Source organism: Xiphophorus couchianus, chromosome 15 (genome assembly GCF_001444195.1).
Source record: "Xiphophorus couchianus chromosome 15, X_couchianus-1.0, whole genome shotgun sequence".
NCBI lineage: Eukaryota > Metazoa > Chordata > Actinopteri > Cyprinodontiformes > Poeciliidae > Xiphophorus > Xiphophorus couchianus.
In genome coordinates this window covers 22,822,960-22,841,933 of record NC_040242.1, presented here as the reverse complement: position 1 = coordinate 22,841,933, position 18,974 = coordinate 22,822,960, and the positions used below count along the sequence as shown (strand labels likewise).

General features: G+C 38.1%; 2 protein-coding genes across 2 annotated transcripts; one reads left to right on the top strand and one right to left on the bottom strand.

Annotated features, from left to right (window-relative positions):
* The first annotated feature begins 25 nt into the window (after positions 1 to 25).
* On the top strand, positions 26 to 9,943 carry psmc6 (proteasome 26S subunit, ATPase 6). The gene is made up of 14 exons (XM_028040181.1): positions 26 to 167; positions 576 to 655; positions 1,146 to 1,185; positions 2,863 to 2,915; positions 4,385 to 4,452; positions 4,995 to 5,109; positions 6,258 to 6,345; positions 6,502 to 6,563; positions 6,636 to 6,759; positions 8,044 to 8,105; positions 8,976 to 9,096; positions 9,181 to 9,261; positions 9,451 to 9,522; positions 9,601 to 9,943. Exons 1-14 carry the CDS (start codon positions 83 to 85, stop codon positions 9,717 to 9,719), a joined length of 1,170 nt encoding a protein of 389 aa, XP_027895982.1. The 5' UTR covers positions 26 to 82; the 3' UTR covers positions 9,720 to 9,943.
* On the bottom strand, positions 9,762 to 18,639 carry cgrrf1 (cell growth regulator with ring finger domain 1). Its single transcript, XM_028040182.1, has 7 exons — positions 18,422 to 18,639; positions 17,569 to 17,705; positions 16,195 to 16,372; positions 15,534 to 15,681; positions 15,298 to 15,405; positions 14,091 to 14,201; positions 9,762 to 11,688 (listed from the first exon to the last, which is right to left on the bottom strand). Exons 1-7 carry the CDS (start codon positions 18,523 to 18,525, stop codon positions 11,518 to 11,520), a joined length of 957 nt encoding a protein of 318 aa, XP_027895983.1. The 5' UTR covers positions 18,526 to 18,639; the 3' UTR covers positions 9,762 to 11,517.
* Between the last annotated feature and the right edge of the window lie 335 nt (positions 18,640 to 18,974).

Below are 18,974 nucleotides of genomic sequence, written 5' to 3'. Positions count from 1 at the left end.
AGTTGGTGGCGGTAATGCATGAGTAAGTTGTTTGCCAACCGCCAAATAATACCAGACGAAGAAGAAGAAGAATTTGGGAGCCATGGCGGACACGAGAGATAAAGCTTTGCAAGACTACAGGAAAAAATTACTAGAACATAAGGAGGTTGACGGACGATTGAAAGAATGTAATTGAAATTAATATTTGTACATTTTGCGACGTAGAGCTTGTAGTTATGTACATTCGGATTATATATTTTCAATTGTTAATGCTACTATGTTAGCTCGACGGCTAGCTTTTGCTTTGTCATGCAGTTCAGCGTTTTCCCTTCAGTCATCCATAAACCCCACTGTTGTTGTTTTGTTCAACAACGGACAAAGAACTGTAAAGCGCCATATGCTAAATCATTCAGTGTCGTATGTATCTTTATCTTTGTGCATGCTGGTCAGAAATACATTGTATCTATGTGTTTCTAACAACGAAACCGGCCCATATAAATAGTGAGCTAGCAACGCAGACTGTGAAAACATTGTCTCTATACCTCAACTTGTGAATTGTAAATTCTATCCTGTTGGCGTTTTTGTTTCATTGCTAGTAAGAGAACAGCTGAGGGAACAAACGAAGCAATACGAGAAGTCAGAGAACGACTTAAAGGCTCTTCAAAGTGTTGGTCAGGTAAGATTCTGCATTGCACTATATTCATGTGTTAATTGATGGTTAGTTTATATCTTGAGTTGTCTGAAGGAAAATCCTTTCAGTAGTAAGACCTTAGAAAGCGAATTGAATTCAGTGCGCTTTACTGGAGCTAAACTGTTCATGCATGCAATACGTTTTTCACATTTATTTAATTGTTGAGCACTATGAAGTCATAATCAACAAATAAAACAGTTAGTTACATAAAGATAACTAAAGCTAGATATGAATTCTGTTTTATCTTTTTTTGTTTATTCGATTTTATTTGGGCAGTCTTGCTCCTGCTGTGTTTTGATCTCATCTCTCACATATCAGTGACATAGAGGAGTTTGAAATAGTTGGACCAGTGAGATCAATGGTTAACGTTTCTTCCCATTTTAAAAGCACGTTAGAATTTGTCTTAATGTGTGTCTATAACTTTGCTGACAGTTTAAAACACATCATGACCTGATTGTACATTTGTTCTTTGCAGATTGTTGGAGAGGTGCTAAAGCAGCTTACAGAAGAGAAATGTAAGCATCTCCCTACCCCCCTGATATTTCATATGTTTTCATAGTTATTTGTCAACTTAAGACATGCTAGTTTTCATCGAAGAGTGAATAGGTGTCTCATGTAAAAAAGACAGTCATTCAGCATAAAAAACTATATTAATATAATGAAAAAAGGTAAATTATGATGTTGCTTTAGAACTGAACGTATACAAAAACTTTAAAAGGTTTAACTGCTCTACTGTAACATAGATGTCTAGCATTATTCTGATGACGTTTCTGTCATGCCATTTGAACTGTTATAAGCCTGTCTAGAGTTAGTTTACTAACTCATTTAACCTTTGTATGTCATTCTAAACATGTGACAATTGTAGGACAGTTACTAATGTACAGCAGCTGGATGTTGAAATTTCTGCCTCAGTTCCAAAACCTGCAGCACATCTTTCTTTTCCATGCGTTGGATCCTTGAAGAGAAAAATAGCAACAGGCAGGTTGGACTTGGGACTAAAAGAAGAGAAAAGATCTTGAAAACCTTTTGGCTAGCAATAGTAAACAATAAATTAAATTTTTACTAATTGCATGGTGACTAACCGATGCAAAACTAAAAGTAAAATTATGCTTCATATAAATGATTATTTCCATAGTCAGACAGCAATGTTTATCTAAAATGTAGACGTGGAACTAAAATTTTAAATATATTAATTGTGAATATGAAATATCTACAAAACTGATGTTTTTGCATTCTATTTTATGCTTATGTAATATAAATAGATTTGAAATATGCATTCCTTCATTTGATTTATTTTGCCAAGTTGTTGCTTTTATCTCTGTCTTTTAATCTAGAATGATCACCTTAGGAACAGTAATCATTTTACCTTTGAATGAATAAATGTTAAGATGTTCACATTTATCTTCAAGCTCCACATTCTTCGTTGTAATTTTTTGTCAGGCAGAGATTTTTGTAAATGATGTCTTAAAACCTTTGTTCACATATTTAAGTGCTCCATGTATGTATTAATATTATATTTATTCTAATATCCTTAATTTTGGGAGATCGGTGATTGGCCGATACTTAATGTGAAGCTGATGTTATCCACCAATCTTTTATACATTTTAAAGGTCTGAAATCAACCATTGTCCTTTTCTCCTGTACTGTGAGAGAGGTTTGACTGACAGACTGGCCCACCAGGCCATGTCTGCATGTTTTCAGTTAACAACAGTCACCACACTGTTGCCAACTCAGCAAGTTTATTCCTATATTTAGCTACATTTCAGAGAAAAAAAATTGGTATTGGCTTAGATCAGGTCAGGCTTTGTAAAGATTGGTGATATGCCAGAAAACTGCAATCAATGCCAGTTCTCTGCTGCACTGCAGGTGTTACTGTTTACAGTTTTCCCACCCTACTTTGGTTTATCCCTCCTGCATTCTTAGCATGACACTCAGGTAGAGCGTGGCCGATGTCATGGCCAGTCAGTGAGAACTTGCTGGGAGTGTCCAGTCATTTCCTGAAGCCACAGGGGGTAGAAACATGCAAAAGTGCATGCAGAGTTAATGTGACCCTGCTGGACCCCGTACAGGGTATAAAACTCACACAGGCCATTCGACCCCTGTTTGGGCAGCAGAAGGGTTAAAACAGACAACTGCCTTGCTTGAAGTTTGACTTTTGATGTTTCACAGTTTGTTTTTGCTCTTCCTACCAGTCATTGTGAAAGCCACCAACGGTCCCCGATATGTGGTTGGATGTCGCAGACAGGTGAGCGCTCATAATCATCATCCAGGAGTATCAAACTATTTCAATATAAGTCTAGGATCAGTTCTGAAAAACTTTTAGTTCTCTTTTTTTAGTAAATATTACATTTCATTTTTTAAATATGTATAGGTTTCTCAATAATCAATAGAAAAAATATTTACATCATTCAGGCCCTTCTCAAAATCCTGACCAGCTGACATCAGGACTTTGATGGCCACTCCAAAAAGTTGACATCCTTTTTAAGGCACTTCCTAAATAATTTGGCACTTTGCTTATGAATGTTTTCCATTTAGAAGAGCTACTTGTGCCCAAGATTCAAATTCCTTCCACATAATATTTGATTTCTTTTTGTTTTTCTGTCAAAACAAAGAGAGTAAACGAACTTAGCTCTGACTTCTGAGAGGAGTTATTAGAAGAGCAGCTTTAATAACAGATACCATGTTTTGTTAGAGGTTGTCCTCTGCTTGTTTTTAATCTGTGGTTACAATGTAGCCAGAAAATCTGTTCTGGCTACACATCAGCAAAGCAGTTGAAGTCTTTAGCCTATTTAAAAGGAAGTCTGACTTAGCCTAACAAACAGCATGGTCATATTAAAATAGTTCCACACACTTGCCAAATCATTCACCCTCTGAAGGCCTTTACAATGACGGTTCATCATCAGACCCATTAATGATGAGCTGGCATCAGTTTACGCCAGAACTACTCAATGAAGACAGTCCTAGTTGGTTGAACTGTCTTATCATCACTCCCCAATCTGGATTTTGTTTTCCTGTAATGAAGCCTTTCATTTAGTAATGTAACATCTTTGAATTCAATTCAGTTCTTCTGTAGCACCAAATCACAACAAATATCGTCTCAATGCACTTCACAAAATAAATCATTTCAATTCAGTAATGCATGTATCTCAATAGATCCTAGTTGTCAAACTTATTTTTTTTTTTATTATTCAAATCAGTTTAAAAAATTTTTCTTTGTTTATCTAATGAAACCCATCAGATTACATTGAGTCATTTCTTTCATTATTCACTCCTCCTGTTTCACAAAACCAGGATAGCGGATTGAGCCGGAATTTTCCAGATATCCTGATTTAATTAAGCCTTGATTAGGTTTCACAAAAGCAGTATTATATAAGTTACCATGGCGATTGATCCTGTGCAGCTAGCCTGCTCCAGACCAGACTAACAGCCAGGCTTAGTTAAGTTTCTGACTGAATAATCAGAAACCAATGAGTTTTGTCCGTGATTGAGTTTTCTGTTTTGGTCTTATCATCCTGCATTAAAATACCACTAATTCATTTTGGTATTAAGTCAATTAGTATTATTATTTTAACATGATTATGGTAGAAAAAAATATCATTGTCAACTTTAAAATGATCCATGCAGACTGTATGACAGTTTGATTGTGTTTCTGAAAACCATGGCAGTGTTGAGGACTTGGAAAAAATGTAATGACTACAATATTTATCTTTCCAGTTGGACAAATCACAGCTGAAGCCTGGCACCAGAGTGGCTTTGGACATGACTACACTCACTATAATGAGGTGGGTTACAGACTTGAACACTATTCACTGCAGTTTGACCTAAACTTGCCACATGAAAGAGGTACAACATAAAGGAAGAAAAAATACACAAATGGCTAAAGCAACATATAAAAGAAATAAAGCAAAATTATCTTCACAAATAAGCTAATATGAAAGTGACAAATATTCCAACCAGGAGTAGCTCCTTCCAGATTTATCCAGTTCTACTTTCTTCTCACTTGACTGCTCATTATTGCTACCAGTGGTGGAGAAAAAGTTGGAGCAGAAGAAATTGATTTTGAAATGTAATATTTTAAGATTTTCATTTTCCTATGTGCAGCCAGATTTGTAGCTGAGACATAGGGGTTTAAATATTTACTTTCTCAGTGACTTATAGCAAATCTAAGTTTATGTTTTCTGCTCTGACTAATCAAGTAAAAAGGCACTACCATGAGTATTATAAGAATTTTGAGAACATAATCAGGGAGAGTTTTCCTTTTTCCCACCATGGCAGTTTGTCATTTGTATCTTAAGATGTCTCCCTGTCTGTCTGTTGATCTAAGGTACCTACCCAGGGAAGTGGATCCTCTAGTGTACAACATGTCCCATGAAGATCCAGGCAGCGTCTCCTACTCTGAAATTGGAGGACTGTCTGAACAGATCCGTGAACTGAGAGAGGTACCTAATTACCTACCCCTCCACCCACCCACCCATCTATCTAATTTGTATAGCACTTTTCAGCAGCAAGGCGTTTCAAGGTCAGAAGGACTTTAGAACTGGGTGATGTGCTCTATTTTCTTGGTTTAGTCAGAACACCAGCAGCAGCAGTGTGGATCAGCTGCAGCTGGAGGATTTATTTATTTTTGACAATGTCCACTCAACAGCAAAGCCTGTAATGTTTACTAGAACGCTCCGTCACATATGTAATGGTGGTGGCTAACTGTGTGTGTTGGTAGTGGCAAACTTTGGCACAAACATCACAGAAGAGGGGTTCCTTCAACGTAATTGTTGTTGGACCAAAGCCATACCGTCGATATGGCTTTGTGTGTTCGTTTTTGCACAAAGCTTTCATGGGTCCACAAGACGCACCGGGCTGCTGCAGTATACATCATGATGTTTTGCATTGTGTGTGTTTTACAACGGCATATTATAGAGACAGTGATCAAGACACAAAGAAACAGCTATTGTGAGTCAACAGGTTCAGAGGAAGAAATGGTTACTAACGGGCTGAAAAGTCATTTGATTTTTTATGTTATCAAAAAAAGAAAGAGCGTTAGGCGCTGTGAGTCGTTCTGCTGTGTCACTATACCTGAACTGAGCAGGAGGAGTTTAATATTTCAAACAATTGCACCCTGACTGAAAAACTGCTGTACTGACAGTCTGTGCTACCCGACAGTACGCCCTACCTTGCACACATGGTCAGAACAACAACTCACGGAAGTTGAGTTGCACTGTTTTCCACACAACAGTTAAATTCAGACCAATCACACACATGTGGAGTTTGCAATGGAAGTTTGTGACAAGAAGGGGCGGATAACTTAAGGATGAGAACAAAGTGACGCAATTTTTGTCAACAACAAGAACTGACGCTGACATTTCGGCTGGAGCACGCAGAGAACTTAAGATCAAGATTCTTCCTGTTATTAGTTTTCCCAAATCTAAAGAGAGAGGATTCAACCTTAGGCTCTGTGCTGAGAGTTTCAGGAACGAGAAGAATTTACCTTTTGAATGAACTGTGGACATATTGTGTTATGAACTGTAAGAACCTCACGGAATTTCATTTGACTCATCGCACATTGAAAAACCTGTCTGTCCTTACTTTGCAGGTGATTGAACTTCCTCTGACCAACCCTGAGCTCTTTCAGAGAGTGGGAATTATTCCTCCAAAAGGTTGCCTGCTTTATGGGCCCCCAGGTAGTAGCTGGCCAACTTCACACATTTATGTTTTAGTCACATTAATTTAAGTTCAGACACATTCACAAGCATGCATTTTTTCTTTATTTGCTACTGTTTTTGGCTTGTCATTAATGGTTCTTAACATTTAATGGTATGAATTTTATTCTGGACCAGGCACTGGGAAGACTCTACTTGCCAGGGCTGTGGCCAGTCAGTTGGATTGCAACTTTCTAAAGGTGAGTATCAGTCCTTCCTGCAGTGTTCAGCTCCATTCTACAGCCGTGTGACAACGTGTTTGCACATTACAGGTTGTGTCCAGCTCCATTGTGGACAAATACATCGGTGAAAGTGCAAGGCTCATTAGAGAGATGTTCAACTATGCCCGGGACCACCAGCCATGCATCATCTTCATGGACGAGATTGATGCCATTGGTGAGGAGTCATGCTAGCCCTCTGCTTATTTGATTGATTGTAGATTATATTAAGTCCCTCTGTGTGGATGGGCAGGGGTCACATTATAGAGAGATCATCTGCAACCATGCCAAAAAGATCAACGTTTTACACTAAGCACAATGTTTGTGGCCAGACAGTAGCCAAAAACGTTCAGTCACAAAGAGCTAATCAGCCATTACAGAGCAAAATCCTACCACCATCACCACTGAATAGAGACACTGGCACCTCAAAAAACTTTTTAAAAAGGTCAGTCTTTGCAGTCTTTCATTTAACTAGGTAAAGCCTGCATGTTGTAAACCAAGAGTGGTAGAAAAAGCTGCAGCAGGGATACCTGCATCCTTGACAGGATTGCAGAGCAAAATCCTTTCAAGGACTTGGGGGAGCTTCACCAGAAATGGACTGAGGCTCTCAGTGGATCAATATCCACTATATTGAGATAAATCATACACATGGGCTGCAAATGTCACATTCTTGACACCAGAAAATGTCTCTGGAGGAGTGGAGAGGCACAGGATCCACTGTGCTGTTGGTTGGTTTGGGGTGCTGCTGGTGTTGGTCCACTGGGTTTTATCACCTCCTCAGTAAACATGGCCATCTAGCAGGACATTCTACAGAACGTCATGCTTCCCTCTGCTGACCAGCTGTATGGAGTTGTTGGTTTTTATTTCCAGCAGAACCTGACAAACACACTGCCAAAAGTACCAAAAGCTGCTTCAACAGTGTTCCTGTTCCTGATTGACTAGCAAACTCCCCTGACCTATAACTGACCCCCTCCATGCCACGGCGCATTGATGCAGTAATTTATGCAAGAGGAGCATAACTGAGTTTTACTTTCTGAGATAAATTACAAGAAATAGGGAACTTTGTACAAATTCTAGTTATTTCGATTTACAAACCACAGTCTGTTTTCTCAGCAGACTGGCTGATTTCTGCTGAATCTTTTTTTGTTTTTGGTAAACAAGCTGCTCACTTCAGAGTCAGCAGCAAGCACAACTTATTGTTACTTATTGTTTACAGCCAATGAGTCATTTACGTCCCAACACATCTAAATAAAATGGATTTAGAGCTACAAATATGACCTAACCTTTTGAAAAAAAGTCATCTTATTATTTATGATAAATATCTACTACATGAAATCTGTTGTAAATTTTAACAATTGGTTACTGTATGTTGTTTTTATTGTGTAAATCACTTTGAGCAAAGAATCTTGACTTGACTGGTCAAATACTATGGGCCTAAATATTGTCATTTTATTTTCTGCAGGTGGCCGTCGTTTCTCAGAAGGTACTTCAGCTGATAGAGAGATCCAAAGAACTCTGATGGAGGTATGAAATTAATATCAATTGCTGTGTTCTGGTGGGAAGGAAATAACCAGTTGGGAGAAGACCTCTCATCATAATCTGTCTAGATTTTTACTGTCAGGTCAGCACCACAGAGCTCTCTTTACAAAAACCTGCTGCCATGGAGACGGTTTCTTTCCCCAGACTGTCTCTCTGAACTCTTAACTGTCAGTGTCCAGAGTGTACATTTGCACTAATTCAACTTTTTTGTTGGTTAAAAACAATGTTTAAATGCATATTCACAGGAAAAAACTTTATTTCCCCAATATAATTTAGTCAAAATATTTAATTGAGAACAAAATGGAACCAAAGTCAAATTGCTGTTTATGTGAACAAACTTGGCAAAGGAAACTGATCAGATTTTTCTTAATGGAGTCTGTATATGAATTGTGCATTATTAGGACATAATTATGTATTATTGGATGTCGATTCAGATTGCCAAAATCAATTTGATTCACAATTCAGTTTTATTGAGTTTTCATTCAGTTAAGGATATTACACAGTCACCATTTTATTTGGATATGGTTGACATTCTCAGAACTAATGCTTCAAGTGGTAAAAACTAACATGGTGCATTAGTAAAAATATCAATATTTACATTAATAGTGTATTTTTTTATTTAACATAACCTGACAAAACAAAAATGCAATCAATTAAATTCAAACCACCAAAACTAGTGGCGATCGTCCAGAAAACTGCATCGATTGTTATGCAGTTATAATTATGCAGTTATAATAATTATCAAGTCAGTTATTTTGACTTGATGTCAGTCAAAATAACTGACATCAAGAAAGTCTAATTCAACCTCTGACTGAGATCTGGATGATGACTCTTCTCTTTACTGTGTTCTGTCAGCTGCTGAACCAGATGGACGGTTTTGATACTCTACACAGAGTCAAGATGATCATGGCCACCAACAGGCCGGACACCCTGGACCCAGCGCTGCTGCGGCCTGGAAGACTGGACCGGAAAATACGTGAGCATTACTTTCTGTGTTAATCTGTCAGGTTCATGTCTGTCAGCTACACACAACAAGAGCTCTGTGTGTTTTCCTCTTTAGACATTGAGCTGCCAAATGAACAAGCTCGACTGGACATCCTCAAAATCCACTCCAGTCCCATCACCAAGCATGGCGAAATAGGTTGGTACACAAATTGCATCCAGGTGAACTTTGATGCACCTTTTAGTAAGACCTGGGTGCTCAATAACCATCTAAAAAATAAAATCAAAGGTTTTTTTGTGGTTGTAAGTTTATCTGTTTGCTCAAAGTTAGTCCAGCACACAAAATCTTCTAGCATTAATTGTCTTGATATCTTTGATATTTTCCCAGATTTTGAAGCCATTGTAAAACTGTCTGATGGTTTCAATGGTGCTGATCTAAGAAACGTGTGCACTGAAGCAGGTAATGTGCTAAAACCCAGAATCCTTGGCACTCTTACCTCTTTGATCAGGGTTTTTATGCTGACTCTTGTTTTCTCAGGACTGTTTGCGATCCGGTCTGATCGTGAGTACGTCACTCAAGAAGACTTCATGAAAGCTGTTCGCAAAGTGGCCGACTCAAAGAAGCTCGAGTCCAAGTTGGACTACAAACCTGTTTAAACCCTTCGTCTCAGTGCTTTTTCTGGTTTAATGTTCTTCTCATTCACTGGTTTGTTGTCTTCACTGCTTCAAAGCCACAAAGACTTGGAGCAGTAAATGATGAATGAATGAGAAATGAAACTGCTTTCTGTTGTTTATACCTCTTCAGCTCTGCTGATCATTCTGTTCTTCTATAAATCAATTGTGTAAAACTAGTTTGCAAATACAGTACTATTACAGATGTATTGATGTTTCTGTTTTTTTGAGTCTGTTTCTGATGTTGTGATTTGTGCAGAACTTGGTGTGGATTTTCTGACTGAAGGTTCTGTGAGTTTTTGTTCCTGTAGCAGAAAGATGATTCCAAACTGCAGATTTTTTCCCAGAGATCTACAGTTCCTAATTCATGGTGGCCTGACAGATGCTGTCAGCAGAACTTTCCAGTGCAAAACTAACTGAAAATATTTGCAGATATTAAAAATCTGCTGTTACATTTGGTGCCATATCTGCCTCATTCAAACTTGACCATAATATCTTTTTGTTTTAAACTATATAGGGCCTATAAAGTGTAAAGTGGCACCAGTTGTGCTGAGCCTGAAACGCATGCATCCGCACTGTTGTGTTGTGCTAAGCACAGGTTAAGATTAATACATTCTTATGGTTGTATGTAGATATTTCCCTCCCCACACTTCATTACTAAGTGTAGACATGATTCTGTTCATGCTGATCAATGTTTCCAGCTATTGACTTTCCTGATGGACCTGCTCCAGCTGATACGCAGTGGCTTAGGAGATACTAATGGAAATATGGTTTGTGAATATTTGACATAAGTAATAAGATCCACCTGTTCTTGAAGCGAGGATGGCTCCTTAGATTCCATTTTTACAGCAGCTCCATTCACTGATGATCATGCAGAAGCAGTTAACATGGAAAATGATTGCAATGATGCATCAAGAAATGGCTAAACTAAATGATTGTTGCTATGTGATGCTGCCTTTGTTAAACTGCAATTATTTGACTAATTTAACTTTAAATATTCAGAAAAATGTGTAAGGTTTCAGAAAATGTTGGTTACAACAAACCAATGAACATTACACTAATTTACATTAAATGTAACATTAACCGTAAAGCAGAAAAACAGCACAAACCTTCACTTTGCAGATAAATCTGTTTGAAAACAGTAAACTGATAGAATAGTTTCTTTCAAACAGAGAAATGACTTTCAAAGGAAGATCAGATTTATGGCACATTTATAATTAGCACAGCATCAACAATTAGAGGTGAAAAGTAAATCTATATGACTAATGAAGTAGATACTTGAATAATATCTGACATCTTAAATAGTTGGAATCCAATTATTTACTAATAGTTGGATTCCCAAAACCAGGTGAAACTACAAGTTTATGGAAACCAAGAGAACAAAGGACAGGACCTCTTGGCTTTGTAGGCTATGAATGAGCTGCAGCCTCCACCAGCAGGGATCCAAGACTCAGGGTTTCTTCTCTTACTGTCAACTTGATGACCACCTGGACTAAAGCGACTGATGCTCTTTACAAAGAAGACTACCTGCAGGTAGATGTCATAAGGTCCTCTACCTGCTGAGGACCTTATGATCCTGTGATGGCATCAGGCATCGTTTATGGAAGAGTCTTCAACTCCAGTCCTCCAGGGCCGGAGACCTGCTGCGATTAAATGTGTCTCTGCTTCAACACACCTGAGTCACATATTTAGGTCATCAGCAGGATTCTGTCTGTCACTTGATTCAGTTGTGTTGGACCAATGGAGCTGAATACCCCTGTTCTATGGCAGGGATGTTCACATTTTAGTTCTGTCTTTGATTCAACCAGCTGGTCTTGTGTTGGAGCAGCAGCTTCTCTACAGCTGAGAGGGAGTCGGATAAGTTCATCAGGACGGCCGGCTCTAAGGCGCCCCTTGATCCAGAGCAGGTGGTAGGAGACAGGACAATGTCTCCTACTCCATCTCTGGAGGGATCCTAAGTGCACGAAAAAGCGTTCTGGAGATCCTTCCTCCAAGCACAGTAAGATTATACACCCATCACTGCTCTCATCATACTCAATAAGAGTTTACATTTCTGCAAGTATTTGTAAGTTTTTCTTATTTCACTGTTTGCAGTTTTCCCCCCAAAATCTTGTAATTAGTCTTTTTTATGCACAAGTTTACATTATCCCAGTCAGTCCATTCATTTTCTTGTTCAATTGTAATAGTTTCCAATCTTCTGGAACTGACTGGATGATGAATTCTAAAAATTTTGAATGTTGAAATACTTACAGTATCTCCCCTTGTTTACTGTAAAAACCTCAAAGTCCTGTCATAGTTCTCATGCTGTCAGTTAAACATCTGAATGGCAGTGAAAGAATCATGTTTGTTTTTTACTTTTCCAGAGTCTTCATTACCATTCAGCTCTGTGTACAAGGTGATGAGCTGCTGAGGATGAGTTCTGGCACATTAACTGTCGTAGTGGTGACCATTCAATGCTCTCTATTCAGTTCAAGAAATGAAAAAACTTTTATAAAGGTCTTTATTCTTCAAAAATTAAGACAGGAGCTCGTGAGTTGCAAAAACTCATTATTACTTCTCAGTCCTTCCACAGGAAGACTCTACATTTCTGAATAAAGACATTACACAACAAAAGGTAAATGACAAGCAACATATTAAAGGTATTTAAGGCTCCTGGCTTGGTTAGTCTTCTCAAAAATATTCAGAAATGTTCTTGGGTTAGGGTAGGGTTCTAGACTTGTAGAGAAAGTTATCTTCCTGAAACAGTTTATCATTCTGTCATAAATACTGTAAAATGAGGAAATGACCTTGAAGAAGCTGAGGGATACAACGTTTATCAGAAATACTGTCCACATTTCTGTCTAATAAGCTTAAGACATTTATTGACCAACAACTAACCTGGAACAAACCCAGTTAGGCTTCATTCCAGGTCAAATTTTTATCTCTAATTTCAGGCGTAATATTTTACGGCGCGCCTTAAGGCGCATTGGGGATTTTTTTTCTTTTGCGTTTCCTCACAAAAGTATTGCATTCCACACAATAATGTATTTAGAAGTCAGTTCATGCGGCATCTTGAATTCTTTCATGTAAGAAATGTTAATATCTCATTTGTGAGTAATCTAAAGTTGTACATCTTTTTCTTTTGGCTAAATATTCCATAAACTCAGGCGCAGAATGCAAAAGCAAAACAAGTCAAACCCCTGGTTACACTGTATCAATGTGACTGTATACAAAATGGACCAGGGTGTATTTGCAAGTTTATTGTGAGGGAATGCAATACTTTTGCGAAGGAACGCAATTTAAAAATTTCCCCCCCGTATCACCGTGGAGACTCCCAAATATTTCCTAGCACCTAAATCAAATTTTGAAAGATCTGGTGATTGTGTTGAGGAAAAGAGCATTCAGTCAATCAGAATGATTGTTATTTTTCTCTGTAATAGTAACGTTTCATAAAGGTAATATATTTATTGGCAGAATTTCTTTATGGTAATCCAAAGGCTAAAATACTGACTGTGATGTTATCTGCTTTAAGCAGCTGAACATTTTGCTGCATGTGGCCCATGGATTCTGATATCTGTTGTTAGATGATGCTTGGTGTTCTGAAACTACCTGCTCACTTACTTTCTTGTTAAATAAATTGCCAGCCAGTGGAGCTTTTGGAGATCACTTCCATTTTACTGATTTAAAGGAATAATTATGTGGAAATTCTTTTTTTCCTCTATTATTGTGTCCTCTCAATATCTTGTGTTTGACTGTTAGGTTGACTGTAAAACAGTTTATCAGAGGACCGCTCTTCTTACGGATCCTTTAGGTTTAGGTTATTTTTAATAGTTTCTTTTCAGTGTATTTAGACCAAGGTCATGCATTTTTGTAGTTGTCTCTAATTTAACAAGCCTGAATCAAATAATTCAATGATGAGCATTAATTTGCAGAGTTTAAGATATTTCATTCTATGTATCTGTAATAAAATTAAATACATGAGTTTCATTTTCTGAAAGTCACAAAAACCAACAAACCAACAAACAAAAAATACTTGGATAATATCTGACATCTTGACATTAGTTCTATGAAACCAGATTATTAGAAGGTATTAATACAAGCAGAAATAAAGGCAGTTTGGAAGCAACGCTAAGTACTTTGTGTGTAAGTACAGGATCTTTAACGCCATGTAAAGGTGAATATAAGCAATCTTGTTTGTAATGCATCGTCTATATGACATAAATTATATTATATTTGTAATGTTGGTCTAAGTGCAAACGACTCCAGGACAAAGGCTCTGCAAATTGGACAGTGTTGAAAGTGCAACATGCAACTGTCACAGACGCAGGCGTGTCGGCACGGCAGCAGCACCCTGTTGACCGCTGCATTCTGACATACCACACAGTTTCTACCCGTCTCCTCTGACCAGTCGCTCTCCCCTCGGTCAGGACTTCCCTCCATCTGTTCTCCAGCCAGCTGCCCAGAACCTTCAGCCGACATAAAGAGTGGCTGCAATCACAGAGAGAACCCAGTTAGAGCCCAGACAGGCACGGAGCAGCTCACATAACTGAACCAACATTATTTATTCTGATGTACTGTGTTGTAATTTGTACAATTACTTTATTTTTTTCTCTCAATAAAAACTAGTAAATAACAAAGCAACTGCTTCTGTTGATCACTACAGAAAATATTTAAACATAACAGAAAGAAATTACACAGGGCTGTTGATAAATACATTTACTGTACATGTTTGTTTTGAAACCATTCATTTTAATACATTGTAACTGATTCTTTTCCTTTCCCATAGTAGTAAAATTTTGTTGTATCAACATCAAATTGACAGACAAATGAAAGCACACACTGAAGAAGCAGTTAACATGGAAAATGATTGCATGACTGACTAAAGGATATATGGATATAAGAATATCATAGGAATACTTTTTAATGAACTACAGTGGGAATGTCCAGCTTTACCAGCAGCAAGTTAAAGGTAAATGGAAGAATGCATATTCAAACTAAGGTTCTTATTCTATTAACTTGTTTATACAGACAGAAGCTGTTCTCTGACGGTAATAAGTGGGGAGCTAAACAGGTTCAGTTATGCTCTGGGGCTGCTGTCCTGCATGTGGCCCAGGATGCCTTGAAGTAAGATGAAATATCAAGACAAAGTCACCCTGGAGATAAACATGCAGCCTGGAGTCAGGAAGCTTGGTCTCAGTTGCAGGTTGAGGGTCTTCCAACAGAATAATCCTAAACATCTGTAGAAGGACCAGCAAACCTATGGACAGGTGCTGAAGTCTCAAGGGCAGCAACTGTCTGACTGCAGTGATCTCTAAAGGTTTTGCAACAAAATATTAAGTTTTAGGTACCATCATTTTGTTCAGGCCTGTTTTCATATGTTTGTTTTTATAGTGATTCTATTGAACCACATTTTGAAAGACATGTCTGATTTTCATTGGGTCATTTTCACAAAAAGTATATTTATGATTACTTTTATCAGTTATTTCAGTGACCACTGTGGGGTGTCAGTAACCACATCTGTTATGTTACTTGTTTCAATGTCAAGGAAATTAGGAAAATGTCCTTAAAGATAAATTTGACATACTTTTAATTCATGCATGTATCCTTGTGAGGTAAGAAGATACTGAAAGAGAATCCGTGCAGAAAGATTGTATTTCCCATCAGGAACATGAATAACGATTACATTTGCCACCTGGAAGAGAACAGAGCAGTTCGCTGTCAGAAGAAATTATGAGTGCTAATTATGCACATGCTAATCTTTACTGAGGCTCTTTTACAGTGTTGCACATTCCATTTTAAATTGTAATGAAAAGAACTAACAATATTGTATAGATATCTGGCCTCAGTTTCTGCCAGAGTCAGGACAGCCACGAGAGGATAGTGTTTCCTTGGCAACGGCCCAAAATCTGGAATCCTCTGGTCAGCAGGGATGCAGGTGTGACATTCCTTTTCGTCTTCGCTGCGGATACTGGCAGGATGAAGTCAAAGTGGTACCCGTCTCATTGTCTCAGTCAGTGTGAGCAAATAATTGGTATCTAACGCACAGAATAAAGTCCAAGTAAGTTACTTTTCACTGACTTTTCAGAGTGTAACTGCACATTATTAATTTTACAAATAAAGCTTGGAATCAAACCACATCATACATCACAAGTCTGACTGTTCCACGTTTACATGCAGGTCACTTCGCACTCAGACTGACTTGTTACTGCGATGAAAAATTGCTGACAATTTTTATAAAATAGGGATAGAAATGGACTAAATTGAATCTGAGACATCTACCATGAAGCACAATCAATTTAAGCACTTTACACAATCTTTCATTCACCATCCATACACACATTTACTCTGACGGGGATAAGCTATGTTGCAGAAGGCTGCCATTCAATCCATGCCATAGTTTCCCTACCGTCCCCACCCACTACTGGGTTCCATAATAAAAACTTTCTCAGATTAGGTTCTTTGCTTGCAATAAAAAGGATACTAGAAAGTTTGATGGTAGTGGAAGTGATGGTGCAGCGCTTCAAGGAAGTGTTGAGGACTTGTGAGCCTCAGGTTTTGTTGATGGGTGCGCAACGCCTCCTGCAGAGCTCCGACTTCACAGCCCCAGAAACAGCTCAGTACACAAGGCTCCAAGCAGCAAGGTTTCAGTGATACACCATCTACAAAGGAGTGGATGCTGTGGTTAGGGGAAATGGATCCCTGGACATACTGTACAAATACCAGGAACATCTGAAGGAAGAATACAGAACTGTTGATTTATCGTTTTCTGGAGCTTCTCTCTGGTGTAGCTCCTCAGTCAATAGTGCTGATGTAGAAGGCAACTAGACCTCTTATCCTGCTTCTTGAAAACATCTCACCTCTCGTCCAAAACACTTCTTCATGGAGAATTAGCAGCCTCTTTGTGTGCTGGAACAGGGCTGCAGTTGGTGGCACTGTCGCCGTGCAGCCACATGCTCCTGGGTTAGAATCTCAAACTTTGCTTTTTGGAGTTTGCATGTTTGGGCTTTCTCTGGCAACAGTTCTTTTGTTCAGAACCTCAGAGACTTGTTTGCTGTGAGCTGCCATGCTAATCATGCTAAACTTCCAGTAAACATTATAAGAGACTGTGAGAGTGATAACAGATTTAACACACCTGACATGTGTAACAGTAACATGTAAACATGACACCAGAGGGGAGGGGAAATGGCTCATACAACAATTTATTAGCTACTTTTGAGTACACTTTAGCGTGTCCTCACTTTTGTTACCAGTGAATTAGATATTAATGGCTGTGTGTTATTTTGAGGGGACTGTTATACTAGCTGTACACTGACTACTTTAAAGGGTGAATCTTCAGTTCTGTCCACTGAAAAGACAGAATAAAATATTCATAAAAATGAGAGGGGGGTGAAATTCTGTAACAAATAATAGACTCTTTAAGAAACAGGCTACTAAGCAAAGGTCAAGTTTTGCTTTTTGGTCCATCAAAATTTTACCAAATCTTCCTTTAACAACAGTATTAACTGTTCAACACTGATTTTTAACTGAGAGCGTTTATATGTTTACTGACATGAAATGCTTTATTTCTAATTTGCTTGGAGTGTTTTTGTTCAAATAAATTAATGTAGCTATATACTTGCAATTCAGGTTCATGTTTATTTTAATATTAGATAACAGATTTAACACCTGAGATGTGTAACAGTAACACGCAAACATATTACACGTAAATCTTCTGTTAACTTTAACCCCTTCTGCTAAAGTTAACAGAAGGGGTTAAGGAGAAGTGTTTTGTAATTCTTACAACGGTTTAGTACATTCTCTCACATGTGCGATCCAAAGCTTCCATTATCTTACCTGATTACATTTTATCACTCACCACTGACACATGCTGACCCAGATCCCAGTGCTAGAGAAAACGGATTGGTCTCCTGAACCATTAGTTTCTCAGGAGTCGACACTGTGGACTCTGAATCCTCATGGCTCAGAAGAAACACTGGGACATCAAAGCCAAACCTGGTATACAGAATAAGCAAATGGCTACAGTTTAAATCTCACTCCTAATGTTTTTATGATAGATTTTTCTTCAACGTAAATTAACATTCCAAAACATCAAACTATTTCTGACCTTAAAACATGTACTTTTAACAGACTGCATATCAAACTCCTGGTTTGTTGGACATATAAGTTACATGAGTTAGTTACATTTGGATGCCGTATGAAGCAGGCAACAACAATAACACAGAACCACAATGATTAGATAAATTAGTACATATGAAAAGAGATCACGCACTATTCAGGTGAGATTCTTTAAAAGTCACGTCCTTTTCTATTGAAAGTTATTTTGACAGTAAAGGTAGCAGACCCCAGGGGTGGGGAAATTGACAGAATGTGTCAATATGAGCTTCAACAGCTTGTGATGGTTGGTGTGTGTGCTGAGCAAACACCAACCTTCCTCTTCACAATACCACAAAAACAAAAAACACATTTTATATCTACACATGAAATCAAAATGTTTATTTTTAGTTATTAGTCAGAAAATTTCTCTTTGGTCTTGATTAGCGCGGTTACTCCTTTAGAATCTAAAGGACTTCTGCATTACAAGCCGTCTTTGCATTAGCAAGACACAAACATGCTTCTGTTGGACATATACGAAGGTAAAAGGCGAAAACCTTTTACCTTTATAAAAGGACATCTTTTATAAAGACGGAAGTTAAGCGAACACTGCTTACCAACCCAATACGATGGCAGCGGTCACGAGAAAACACAGAGAAACCACAGCGATGTAGAAGAGTGGAGAGTATTCATACAATGTAACGAGAAGAATCGTGGCCATCTCATCCAGTAGATGTACCTGAACGGACCAGCTGAGTCTGACATTTGAAGTAAACAAGGGGAAAGGTAGACATGATGGAACCTTCTTCTTTTCGGATTCGTCAGTAAACAGAGTATTTCTACTCCATACTGCCACCCCCTGGTGTGGAGTGGAATGATGCTTCAATTACACATTGCTGTCAGTGTGATAACGTTACAATCTCTTCTGTCCGATGATCACACTAGTATGTTATATTTTCCTACAGTAAATATTGTTTTATTCTTCAAATTTCTATCCATCTGCTGACGTGACTCGGTTGTGTTTGATATCCAGTATTAAAACGTGCAGGACTCTCACATTTTGTCCATATTTTATTCCTCATTCTGAGTTTGAGGCATAAATTCTGTGTGAACTTTGGCAAAATCAGACGTTTTTCTCCACCCAGTGCAGTTATTTGCTCTCTTAAAATC

Excerpts from the sequence above, each read along its gene's own strand:
- psmc6 (XM_028040181.1), top strand. The coding sequence starts at position 83 with ATGGCGGACACGAGAGATAAAGCTTTGCAAGACTACAGGAAAAAATTA. Across the intron at positions 2,916-4,384 it reads TGGTTGGATGTCGCAGACAG|TTGGACAAATCACAGCTGAA; the intron begins GTGAGCGCTCAT and ends TTATCTTTCCAG. Across the intron at positions 5,110-6,257 it reads AGATCCGTGAACTGAGAGAG|GTGATTGAACTTCCTCTGAC; the intron begins GTACCTAATTAC and ends CTTACTTTGCAG.
- cgrrf1 (XM_028040182.1), bottom strand. The coding sequence starts at position 18,525 with ATGGCCACGATTCTTCTCGTTACATTGTATGAATACTCTCCACTCTTC. Across the intron at positions 16,373-17,568 it reads TGGGTCAGCATGTGTCAGTG|ATGGTGTATCACTGAAACCT; the intron begins GTGAGTGATAAA and ends ACTCCTTTGTAG. Across the intron at positions 15,682-16,194 it reads CACTACCATCAAACTTTCTA|TATCCGCAGCGAAGACGAAA; the intron begins GTATCCTTTTTA and ends TCATCCTGCCAG.